We start from the raw sequence: 13,567 nt of genomic DNA, 5'->3' as shown, positions 1-13,567 counted from the left end.
GTTAAGTTTAAAATAAAAATGTTTAAATGTAAAATTTTTCTCCTGGTCCTTATTTTAAATGGGTAATAAAAAATATCAATAATTATCGATATCGACCGATATGAAACACTGATATCGTGATACAGTTTTCAGCCATATCGCCCAGCCCTGGTTCAAGCAAACCATTTCCTTGACTAACCCATGCGGCGGCTGTCGGCTACATACAGTATACAGCACTGAGCTCTGGCAGCAGGTTGGTTACTTCCTATCCTGCTCCAGAAACAAAACTCAGGCTTTTAGGTACTTGTGTACTGGGCTGTACTCCAGGTTTTAGTGAACTTTATATAGTTCATTTGGACCAAGCTGGTCCAGTCAAACTTTTTCTTTCACTAACACGTGGTGGCTGTCAGCACTGAATAAACTGTGTAGTAGAGGGCTGCATTGGGTTTGGGCTCTCGCGGGACCCAATGCAAATCTTGCGGGAGCGGCGGTTTTACCTCTGCTGTGGGCGGGAGTGGGCGGTCTAAACATTTTGCGGAGACCCGCGGGTACCGGTGCAATTTGGTGTAAAGTATTTTCCGGCGTATAAGACTACTTTTTTTTATAATATAAAAATATACCCCAAAAATCGGGGGTCGTCTTATACGCCAGGTGCTGTAGCTTCAGCTAGTTACAGAACATCCCTATTAAAAATGTTAGCCCGCTGGATTGTTATACAGTACCTTTGGCAACGTACAGAATGTCCCTGTGCTTTAATACTCTATGTACCGTGCTGAGCCAATCACGGCATGCGGTGTATTCTATTAATGCATGCAAAGCCTGCTCAGATTGGCTGAGTCAGAGAGGTGGGCTTATACAACCTTTGCCAATCCGAGCAGGCTTTGTATGCAATAATAGAATACACAGCTTGCCGTGATTGGCTCAGCATGGTACATAGAGTATTAAAGCACAGGGACGTTCTGTAAGTAGCCAAAGCTTACTGTATACACATCCAGCGGGCTAAACTATTAATATTAGAGAAGTTCTGTATGTAGCAGAAGCTACAGTACATATTAGGGCACATCTAGCGGGCTAAAATATTTAATAGGGACATGATGGCTCCACTGATGTTATGAAATGGTGTTGCCTCAGAAGAGGGGGCAGTCTTATACGGCGAGTATAGGGCAAAACCGCAGGAGTGGACACAAACTCTGCCATAACCCCGGTATTTAAGGTAAAAGTACCGACGTATAAATGTGGTGGGCGGTCCGGAAGTGGTTAAAGTCCAATAAAATCTGGCCTTATGGCCAGTACACAAATACTGAAAATCTTCTGGTTCTGCAGGAACCAGCCGTCTTTCGGGTATGTGTACTGCTGTTCTGCTGGAAAGGTCTCGCTGGAGAACCGGCTTTCAATCAGTGCTCTCTGCCATTGCATAGTGTATTCTGGTGGGTGGGGGATGGGGGGGGGGGCTCCTTCCTATCAGAATACAGCAGAAGGGAAGTGTAGATCTCTGCATCAAAACAATGGAGTGTGAGGCAGGGATCTCACAATGGAGTGTGAGGGATATGACAAAGGTCATATTGTAATTGAATGTTATTAAAAATGAACTTTCCTTTTCAATCTGCAGCTGGTGTCATTTTCTGTAAAATGCAATACAATATGGCTACCTGGAGGTGTTCTGTGCACAGAATGTATACTGACCACACCCCAGAAATATCATTTCCTGCTTATGTGATTGGCTCACTGATTTTCCCAGGACTCTGCACTAAAAGACAAGTCAGATTTCTGGCATCCCCTGCAGAAAAAATGTCATTTTTGGTGATACTCCCAATAGAAACATGTCTAAAGGGATGCAGGCCCTGCCACTTTCCCCATTAGAGCCCTGCAGGTGCAGCAGCTGGTTAGTAATTATCAAACCTCCTCCATTAGCACAGGGATACAGCGGAACAAATTGGGATTTCTTCAGAATAATAAAAGGTAGGAGTCTGCAACAAAGTTTGTAGAAATCCTTGCAATGTACAGAGATCACCCAGAGGGAAATGTTTTTTTTTTTTTCTCAACAAAAGTGGAGTTACACTTTAAGGCTTTGTACTGGCCATACACTGATAACATTTTTATTGTTGTGTGGCTGTCCTTTGTTGATCAAATGATTTTCTTCTGCAGAGTAGGGTCAGCCAGTTTGGAGGAGGAGGGGGGGGGGGGGGATTATTCCATCCGCGTCTGTTGTGTGGGTAAAGAAATGTGGTGTTTTTTTTTTTTTTTTTTTGGTCCGTTCTCTGTCTGTAGACTGACTTTTCTAAGCCTATAAAGACCTTAATGTACACACTAGCTGTTTTTGGGGAACTGTGTAATGTTCTTTACAGAATCCAAATCTATTACAACACCCACCCTTTGGTCTAAGTTTCAGTTTTCCTTCCTCCTAAAAAAAAAAAAAAAAAAAAAAAAAAAAAAAGTCAGTCCTAATAAATCTTAATTGGCTGTAGGTTACAATATAATTTTTTTTGTACTGGAAGATCTTGTAGGGGATTCTTTACCAATCCCCCAAATATCTTCCCTCCAGTAGAAGTGTAACTTGCAATTGTTTTCCATCCTGAAAAACCATTAAAGATATTTTTTGGAGAAGTGTAACTTGCAGGTCTGTAGTTGCTGGATTGCTTTTTGAATCTCTCTTGTATGTATATTTTGCCCATACTAGTGTCTTTATATGACAAATGACCAAATAGTCTTATTGTCATTATGTTGCTTTTTATTTTGCAGGAATTACTCCTCTCTGCTACACTTTATTTGCTCTATATGATGTCCAAGAAAAACACTGGTATCCTCCCAATCATCAATTTACAATTACCAAAGAGATGAAACTGCTTCTCCATTTTAGGATGAGGTCAGTAGAACGTAATTTATTATTATTATCTGCTGCTTTCACTTTATTCCATTCCTTAGAACGCTCTGTAATTCCCACAATTACTTTATTTTACCCCTCTCTTTTTAAGTGGTTGTACACCTCTTACATGAAACATGAACAAAGCATATACTTCTTTAAGTGTTCTTGCCTCAATCCAGTGTCATTTCTGTCTGCTGCTTCATTCCTTTGCTATTTGCATGAGTCACTTTGGACAAGTTTTCCTGACACCAAGACAAAAATGGTGACCGGGATGGAAGCTCCAGCACACAGCCTCTGATTGATTGACTATCTCAGCTCTGTTATTGTGTGAAGGGGGAGGTGTCTTCCCCCCCCCCCCCTCCAATCATCTCTCAGAGCTCTGCAGAGTATAATCAGCTCTCCGCTTCCTGTTTTCTGACAGCTCAGACAATCTTTATAAATTATGGACTTTGGACAAATGTAGACAATTAGAAGGCTGCAGATAAACAGGTGCAACTTATGTAGGAGGATTTGTTTCTTTATTTATTTTTTTTTTTTTTGCAAATTTAATTTTTATTAGAAGGAAAAAGAATGGGTTTACATTTAACAAAATATCAGTCAAAAAAAAAAAAAAAACTATTATACCAACATAAATACATATTAAGAAGAGAAATATTTATTTTCTCCTCCCACCTCCTAAATGTGGGGGGGGGGGGACAAACCCTTCCTCTCCCTCTCCTCAGAACCAAGGGCATTCATTTCTAACTTCTCTGTTTTCTTTATTCCCTAAGGGCCTTCCCTTCCTCAGAGAGAATTGAATACATTCCAGCCCTCCCATATCTGTCTATATCTCTCTCTATTGTGATTTGCTGTTAAAGTCAAGTCTTCCATCTTGTTTATTTCCTCTCCACTTTCTCTATCCAATCCCTTATAGAGAGTGGAGTGTTTTTTTTTTTTTTTCCCACCCCAAAGGGATACAAAATCTTGCTGCATTTGCTAAATGGCTTATAATTGATCTTTTATATTTTTTAGTTGACATTATTGATAATTATAACAGAAAGAAGGCAGGGTCTAATGCAATCTCTACCTCCGTAAATTTCAGGAGGATTTGTTTCATCTCTGTGTATCACCTGAGGCTAGTCACTTTACTGGGTATATGTAATGGTTTACAAACACTTTAAGGCCTCTTTCACACGGAAGCGGACCGTATTGCGATCCGCTCCGGCACTTTTTTTTTTTTTTCACAGACATGTCCGTTTATCATCCCATCTGTTTCCGGATGATATACGGACATAATGTATGTCAATGGGATTGCGGATGACACCGCTGACATCCGATTTTGCGTCCTTTCCGTTTTTTAAACAGAAGAAAAAATAGGGTTCTGTTCCGTTCCAAAAAACTGAACAGAGCTGAAAGGAAGCAAATCGGATGTCAGAGGATGGTCATCCGCTGACATCCGCAATCCCATTGACATGCATTATGTCCGTATATCATCCGGAAATGCGGAACGCCCGTGTGAAAGAAGCCTTAAGCTGAATTCCAGGTATGGCAATTTTTACTTGGTTACATTTTTCCAGCTTGGACATGGCTCAGGAGCTGACATCACACCAGCCGGAGGGAGCAATGTGTTTTTTAACACTTGTTATTCTTGGATCGTTCTTTGTGCTTGTATTACTAAAAATGTTAATATTTTAACATTATTTAATTGATATTTACCTGTGGATTTACACTATGTGGAGGCCCCTTTCTTCCTTTTATATGATTCTTATTCCGGCATATCCTCTGAGACACTTTTGAGTTGGTTGGAGATGACTGTAAAGGTGGTTTACGTTAATTACATAATGAACCATTGTTTTACAAGCACAAATGACCACAGATGTTTAGGGGTCATATCTATTCGGTAAGAGGCTTGCATTCTGTGGTTGTGGAGGGTAGCTCAGCAATTTTCTGGGTATTATATGTGATCTCTTTTGTATTTGGGTATTTTGCAAACCACTTGCCATTTTTTGTTGTTGGCACTTTTAACATTTTTTGTACCATTTGAAGTAACACTGACCTATAGAAGTATGTATGTGCCATACTTGTGGGATCTCTGTGAAAGATGGATATCTCTGTAGTTGTCTTTGCTCTCGGCATGCGCGCCATTCGGTGAACACTGACGTTTTGCAATGAATGCAGAGGGTTCTCTTGATTGAAGGTGAAGTGGTGGGACAGTAGCAACACAATCCATCCAATCAGGGAAAATTCTAAGTGTTCAGTTATGTATCATGTGAAGTACGGACCTCCTGTGTTCAGTAAGCAGCAGGGCAGTAATCTGTAAAGGTTGCCATAACTAAACTTCAGCTGTAAATCATAACTGGAAAACATATAGTTTGGTAAAGCATAGTGCATCGTAAGCAATTGAAGTGGATTTTTTTTCCCACAAAATACTTTGTTACCCTCTCCTTTTTTTTTTTTTTTTTTTTTTTCCATCTCCTTGCTTTTGACCTCCTCCAGCGTCTATCAACTTCTGGTCTACATGCACCTGCTGCAGCGTCCCATTTCTGTACACTGGCTTGATAGTGACAACAGTGGACCATGCCGATGCAAATTGTGCTGTCGCATCCATCGGTATTGTCCATAGGGGGTGTATGTTGACTGGGTGAGCAATGTTTGAAGACCGTTGTCACCCCATAACTAAGTCTCAAGTTTCCGAATGTCTCAGATCGATATTGGCATTGTCAGGATTTGTCATGCCCTAAAATACAGGGTTTTTGGGGAGAGATTAGGAAGCCAATTCAAAAGTGTACTGATTTATAATATTCCGGTTGATCCGGCTTTCTTCCTGTTGCATGTATCTAAAATTCTGGTTGAAATATGCTTGAGGTCATTGTAGCCGTATTAGTACACTTGCGACAGAGAAAATTGAGTACTGTCCGTGATACTTTTTTTTTATTTGCACTAACATACAATTTTTCAGGACAAGCTTTCGGGGTATGTCCCCTTCTTCAAGGTCCAAGCAGTACTCTTGGACCTTGATGAAGGGGACATACCCCGAAAGCTTGTCCTGAAAAATTGTATGTTAGTGCAAATAAAAAAAAGGATCACGGACAGTACTCAATTTTCTCTGTTGAAATATGTAAGAAATCAGTTCTTAGTCACTTATTGAATGCAGCCAAGTCCTCTATCCCCCTTACTTGGAAACAGACGCAGCCCCCTACAGTAGGGCTGTGGCATAGGAAAGTAGAGGAGTTGAACCGGATGGAAAACTTGAGCCTGGGAAAAACGAGATGTATAGATGAAAACCTGGTCCTTATGGAATATGTTTATTCAGAGGAGAGAAGGGCTCTAATCTCTTCTACCACCCCCCCCCTATTTTTTTATTAATTTTATTTTTATATATATATATATATATATATATATATATATATTATTGATCAGAATAAAATTTAGGTTTTGTATTAAGGGGGGTCACCGCCCTGATGTGGTATTATTATTACCTTTTGTTATGTATATAGTTGTATAATTTTTTTTTTTTAAATTAAAAAAAACATTAACATTTATGACAGGATCACCAGCCATTTTTTTAAATGAAAAATGCCAATTTAAAAAAACTTAAAATTGTATTTTATAATTACCAGAACACCTTTAAAGCTTTAGGAATATTTTGTGATTAGGTTTAGATATAATTTCACACTATAAATCCCTACTCTAAGAATAGTCTGTTATTTCTGTTCCTGTATATATAACCTCCTTCTGTAAGGTTGGCTTCCATTGCCTAATTTCAACCTCTTTGTTGCACCATCTGTAATGTCTGGTTAAAGGGACGTCTGTGTATGACTTCCCTAGAGACCACTAATGAGCACTTATGGCCATCAGATTCACTCCTTGTTGCGTAGATAGATCTTCCATCCTACAAATGTGTGCCCATGCTTCTTATCACTATTAAAAAAGAGTTAATCCGATCGACATAAGTGCTCATTAGTGGTCTCTAGGGAAGTCATTCACTTTGGAAAAGGAGAAAGGAAGATTGAAAGCATACCTGAGGCTTTTAAAAAAAATTACCCTACAATCTGGAATTTACTTAAAAATTGTTACTAGTTACTTTTACTTATATGTGCATTGGACGCCTGCATCTCATACCGAACTCTGTAATTTCATCCGCTAACCTCTACTGTGTCTCCTGTCATGGGCTGGCAGGTAGAAACCCAGATCAGTGAGTATTCAAACCATTGGATCAGCCAGGCTATTGGGGTTTTTGGATAGAGAGGACTGTAATTGCAGCCTACTTTATTCAGTATGGGCTTTCTATTGCATGAATCTGTGCTTTTGCCATGCAGAGTGAAGCAGTAGGGTAATTTGATGCCCCCCCCCCCCCCCTGCTGGGGGAACCTGGCTTTGCTAACTTTTGCTAACTATGGTCAAACCACAGGCATGGTTTAAAGTGAGACTAAACTATATTCATATTCTCCAAAAATAATTCATACACATCCACAACTTAACGGCCCTGTAATGTATTTTTCAAAAAAATGTTTCGCACTGTGTTTGTTTTCCTGCCCGTGTAATGTTCTCTATGAACTACCGAACCTCTCCTTTTTTTTCCCCTGGAAACGAGCAGTGCATGTTAGTTGTGTCCATGTGCACTGTTCTATGTACATTACAAATCCCATAATCCATCTCCGAGTGAGCAAGAAAAGGTGGCTGCATTCATACATACAATGGGACCATTATCATAAGAAACATGGATCACATCAGTAAAAAAGGAATTTGGATATTTGGAGGAGGCCGAGAGCAATAGAAGGGACTTTTCTGAGTTAAGAGTACATACTTCAATAGAACTGTGTTTTAAACCGGAGTTTAGTGTCACTTTTAAGAGTACATGCACCATTTAGTAACCTTGGCTAAATTACCGTATATACTCAAGTATAAGCTGACCCCCCCCCCTAATTTTGCCACAAAAAAGTGGGAAAACTTATTGACTAGAGTATAAGCCTAGGGTGGGAAATGCAGCAGCTACTGGACCCAACTGGACCACTACAAGACACAAAACAGGGGCGTTGCGGGCATGGTACAGGAGATGGCGCAGGTCATAGTATAGGCATTGCACAGGTCATGGTAAGGGCAGGGCACAGGTCATGGTACAGCCATGGCACAGGTGATGGTATAGGCATAGCACAGGTGATGGTATAGGCATGGCACAGTATGTACAGGCATGGCACAGGAGATGCAGTGCTGCGGGGCATGGTACAGGAGAATGACCTTTACCATGCCCGCAGCAATGCATGAGAAAATGCAGTGGCTGCGGAGGAGTCTCACCTGTCGGTGAGCCGCTTTCGGTCACCGCAAATGCGCAGCCGATGCTCGGGAAAACCCGAACAGGCTCGGCTATTCCTGGGCATGCCGCACATGCGCAGTGACACGTCAGCGCCGAGCGGCGCCATTTTTAAAAACGCAGTGAAGCCAGGGACTCGAGTATAAGCCGAGGGGGGCATTTTCAGCATGAAAAAACATGCTGAAAAACTCGGCTTATACTCGAGTATATGCAGTAAATTCATGATGGCAGTAGGCCTTGGTATATACACTATATTGTCAAATGTATTGGGACGCCTACCTTTACACGGCCATTAACTTTAATGGCATCCCAGTCTTAGTCCATAGGGTTCAATATTGAGTTGGCCCAACCTTTACATTGTTCTATTGGGTTGAGGTCAGGACTCTGTGCAGGCTAGTCAAGTTCCTCCACCCCATACTCGCTCATCCAAGTCCTTTATGGACCTTGCTTTGTGTACATGTTGGAACAGGAAGGGGCCATCCCAAAACTGTTTTAGCAAAGTTGGGAGCATAAAATTGTCCAAAATGTCTTGGTATGCTGAGGCCTTAAGAGTTCTCTTCACTGGAACGAAGGGGCCAAGCCCAACCCCTGAAAAACAACCCCACACCATAACCCCCCCTCCACCAAATGATTTGGGCTAGTGCACAAAGCAAAGTCCATAAAGACATGGATGAGCGAGTTTGGGGTAGAGGACTGTCCTGCACAGAGTCCTGACCTCAACCCGATAGAAGACCTTTGGGATGAATTAGAGTGGAGACTGCGAGCCAGGCCTTTTTCGTCCAACATCAGCGCCTGACCTCACCACTGCGCTTCTGGAAGAATGGTCAAACATTCCTGTAGACACACTCCTAAACCTTGTGGACAGCCTTCCCAGAAGAGTTGAAGCTGTTATAGCTGGAAAGGGTGGGCCAACTCGATATTGAACCTCAAGGACTAAGACTGGGATGCCAATAAAGTTCATGTACGACAGGCATCCCAATACGTTTGACAATATAATGCATGTCTGCCAAACCCCTCACTATAATCCCATAAATTCTACTCTTGTCTAGCTTTGTATAAGCACCCTGTTGTATGTCTGTTTCAGGTACTATTTCAGGAACTGGCATGGCATGAATGAGAAGGAGCCAATAGTCTGTCGCAATGTGCCTAAAATCAGTGACAGTAGCGAAGACAAGAGCCGGACTGAGCAGACTGGGGCTATCCTGGACTTGGCATCATTTGAGTATTTGTTTGAACAGGTAACATTTCTCCAGCAGCAGACAGGAGGGGTGTGTATGTCTCAGGTGTTGCTTCAACAAGAGAAGTTAAGTGACCTCTTGAGAAACAATTGGGGCCTGTTTGTAGGACATGTGACATTCTGTATTAGGCATCACCCTTAGCCTAATGTATCAGAGCCGTGTTTTGCCCTTAGCAAAAAATCTGATTAAACAGTACTTGAGTTTTATATGTTCAGTCAAATCTCCACACTGACGGCCTCTATAATTATTGCACAAGGAGCTGTGTTGTTAACACAATAAACTTATTGTTACTTTAATTCGGTTAAAGTGGAAGTTCCGTTTTAAGGACTCCTAACCCCCTGGCGCCACAAGCGGAAGTTCTCCTCTTCCCCTTCCCTCCGTGCAATCTTCTAGGTCACGTCACAGGTCCCAGAAGATTGCCCGGCCATTCAGGGCGTGCAGTGCGACTCACGCATGCGCAGTGCGCACCCATCTGTGAAGCCGTAAGCTGTAACAACCGGGTGCCCACACTTGTGATTCCGGCGCAGCGGAGAGCCGAGTGAAAGAACCGAGACTTCGGGTGGCCGCGTCGCTGGATCGTGGGACAGGCAAATGTGTGTTAACAGCTACACTATTTGTAGCTGCTGACTTTTAATAAATACAGAAACAGCTGGAACTCCACTTTAATGCAATCCCCTAATTTAAGTAAAAAAGAAGCAGGTACATATTTTAGTGTTTTCTGTAATACATAAACTAACTTGGTGAGTTTTTTTCTTGCAAAACTAGAGTTTTACTCAACTCATCAAACTATTCCATGTAAAATAAATTAAAATTGGTGCTTTTAGGTTAACTGCACCTCCCTAAACTCTCTCTACTGAATACTTCGTAATAATAAAATACTTTCTCTTACGTCCTCCGACAGTCGCCGCCTCCTCTAAGTCATCACTATTGGGTATTGTCCACCTATCCGTAGGAATAGCTAGGCATATAGACTTAGTCAAAAGGCATTAGCATATACACACCCACGGGGGCTGTCCCATCTGGTCAATACCCCCCCTGCATCACCACTCCCAACTCAGTTTGGTAGCATAGCAGTAGGTAATAAGAACCCCAAAAGAGGGGCGGGGGCGGCGACTGTCGGAGGACTCAGAAAAAGGAATTTTACAGGTAAGATTTTACAAAAAATTCTGTTTTCTCTTACGTCCTCCGACAGTCGCCGCCTCCTCTAAGTCATCACTATTGGGATGTCCCAAAGCAGTATAGACATGAGGGGTGGGAGACGCAACAGTAGAAAAGGCAACGCAGTACCCACATCAGAGAAAGGAATCTTACATGCACCGTAAGAACCAACTGGGCAACAGAAAAAAACAATGCTCAACAGGAACAACAGCCCAGGAAAGCATATGCCAACAGCCAGGGACCCAGAGAAAAAATTCAAGGGTCCATCATGGCACTGCCGCACTGAGAACTTTGCGGCCAAAAGAAGCATCAGCTGATGCCAGAACGTCTACTTTGTAGAACTTGGAAAAAGTGTGCACCGACGACCAAGTCGCCGCCTTGCACACCTGGGTCACCGAGGCCCGATGCCAACAGGCCCAGGAAGTACTCAAAGACCTGGTAGAGTGCGCCTTAACAGGGAAGGGCGGAACCCGTTCCTTCAAGGCATAGGCCTGCTCAATGGTCTGTCTGATCCACTTGGCAATAGTCTCTGCCGATGCAGCCATGCCCTTCCGAGGTCCCTCAGGAAGGACAAAGAGAGAGTCCGCCTTCCGAAAGGATTCCGTAGACTTCAGGTAAACCTTGATCGCCCTGACAACATCCAAGGAATGCAAAGCAATCTCTTTCGGATGCTTAGGCTTTGTACAAAGCGAAGGCAAGACAATTTCCTCATTAAGGTGGAACTCAGTGATCACCTTGGGAAGAAAGGATGGGGGTGTTCTCAACACCACCTTATCCTTGTGAATTATCAAGTAAGGGGAGCGGCAAGACGACGCCGCCAGCTCCGACACTCTGGGAGCCGAAGTGATCGCCACAAGAAAAGCAACCTTTTTCGACAGCAGAGGCAACGATATCTCCCTGATATTTTCAAAAGGAGCACGCTGCAATGCGTTCAAGTCCCATGGAGGTAAAGGCTCCTTCCTAGGAGGAGCCAAATGTCTCACACCTTGAATGAATGTGCGCACCAAGGAATGAGACGCCACAGGGCGTTGGAAAAGGACCGCCAGTGCTGACACCTGGTCCTTTATAGTGGCCAGCGCCAGGCGCTGATCCACTCCAGACTGAAGGAAAGCCAAGATTCTCGACACAGAGTAAGAATGAGGGGAAAACCCCCTGGACTCACACCAGGTGAAGTAGGCTTTCCAGGTACGGTAATAGATCTTACCAGAGGAAGATTTTCTAGCCTTGATCAGGGTAGGGATAACCTCAGAAGATAGACCCTTGTCCTTCAAGACCTGGGTCTCAACAGCCAGGCCCTTAAAGCCAGCGACTGTAAAGCAGGATGGAAGATCGGACCCTGAGACAGGAGATCTTCCCGCAGAGGCAGACGCCACGGAGGCGCCACTGCCAGGTGAATAACGTTGGCGTACCAAGACCGGCGAGGCCAGTCCGGCGCCACCAGAATCACCATGTGCGGTTCCGAGACCAATCTGCGAAGGAACCGTGATAGTAACTGAATCGGAGGAAAGGCGTACATCAGACGATACTGATGCCAAGGGGCCACCAACGCATCCGAGGCGTTCGCCAACGGGTCTACTAACAAATCCACGTCTGGGGATCCCCACTTCGCACACAGCATCTGAAAGACCTCCGGGTGTAGGGACCATTCCCCCTAGTCCAGGGTCTGGCGGCTCAGATAGTCTGCCTGCCAATTCTCCGGGACATGAGTCTCGGCCCAAGACAGGATGTCGGTCACCTCCCGGGCCGCTCGAGCACTCCTGGTGCCCCCCTGGTGGTTGATGTAAGCCACCGCGGTGGCATTGTCCGTCTGTACGCGAACAGGCAGGCCCTGGAGACGGTCCGACCACTGGAAGAGAGTTTTATCGCTCGTAGTTCCAGCACATTTATCGGGAGGGAGGACTCCACCCCAGCCCGACAGGCTGGCATCCATGGTAACCACTGTCCACACCAACGGACTGAAGGACTTGCCTTCCGCCACCGACGGGGACTGGATCCACCACAGAAGAGCCAATCTGGTCCGGCGACTCAAGGAGACCTCCAGATCCAAGGACTGAGGAAGTCTGTCCCACCTGGCCAGTATCTCCGTCTGGAGAGCACGTGTGTGGAACTGGGCAAAGGGAATTGCCTCGAAGGCCAACACCATCAAACCCAGGCCCCGCATGCAGGCCCCGAGCGACGAGGACGGATTGTCCCTGAGGGATCGGATTTCGTCCCGCAAAGTCCGGAGCTTGTCCTCCGGCAAGAATACCTTTGCCTGAGCAGAGTCCAGAACCATTCCCAGATAGGGAAGGCGAATCGACGGAGACAACGCAGATTTTTGAACGTTGATGGTCCATCCGAACTCCTGGAGCGTCTGTACCGTGATGGACAGATCGCGCACAAGGTCCTGACTGGCACGCGATCTCAGAAGCAGATCGTCCAGGTACCCCAGGACCGCAATGCCCTGGGTCCGCAGCAGGCCCAGAACCGGTGCCAACACCTTGGTAAATACCCTGGGTGCCGAAGCGAGACCGAGCGGTAACGCCACAAACTGGTAGTGGTCCTCCGCGATAGCGAACCGAAGGTACCGCTGATGACCCTCAAAAATGGGGATGTGCAGGTACGCATCCTTCAGATCTATCGAAGCCAGGAATTCTCCTGGACTCAAGGAGGCCACAACCGAACGGAGAAACTCCATTCGAAACTTCTGAACACGCACGAAGCGGTTCAGCGCTTTTAGGTCCAGAATAGGACGCACTTTGCCCTCCTTCCTGGGCACAGTGAACAGATTCGAATAAAACCCCCGAAACCTGTCCCGATGAGGCAGCGGGACAATCACCCCCTGAGCAAGCATGTCCTGCACCGCTTGATGCAAGTCCTGCAGACGCCCCGGAAGTAGCTGGAGTTTGGAGGGAAAGAATCTGTCTGCCGGCCTGGAAAGGAATTCGATCTTGTAACCTGATCGAACGATTTCCTGGACCCACCTGTCCGAGATCCGGAGCAGCCAAGGTTGGAGGAAACCGCGCAAACGTCCCCCCACCCCTGAAATGGGTGAGGGCG

General features: G+C 44.7%; 1 protein-coding gene across 2 annotated transcripts in view; it reads left to right on the top strand.

Annotated features, from left to right (window-relative positions):
* The window catches only part of TYK2 (tyrosine kinase 2), a 121,723-nt gene that overhangs the window by 35,219 nt on the left and 72,937 nt on the right, over positions 1-13,567 (top strand). For both annotated transcript variants that reach the window (XM_082255385.1, XM_082255384.1), the window contains exons 4-5: positions 2,719-2,842; positions 9,217-9,370. In XM_082255385.1, the coding sequence (XP_082111511.1) occupies positions 2,719-2,842; positions 9,217-9,370 (278 nt within the window). The remainder of the gene's footprint in view (positions 1-2,718; positions 2,843-9,216; positions 9,371-13,567) is intronic.

Source organism: Pelophylax lessonae (genome assembly GCF_965119305.1).
Source record: "Pelophylax lessonae genome assembly, chromosome: 4".
NCBI lineage: Eukaryota > Metazoa > Chordata > Amphibia > Anura > Ranidae > Pelophylax > Pelophylax lessonae.
This window is presented reverse-complemented; position numbering and strand designations above follow the sequence as displayed.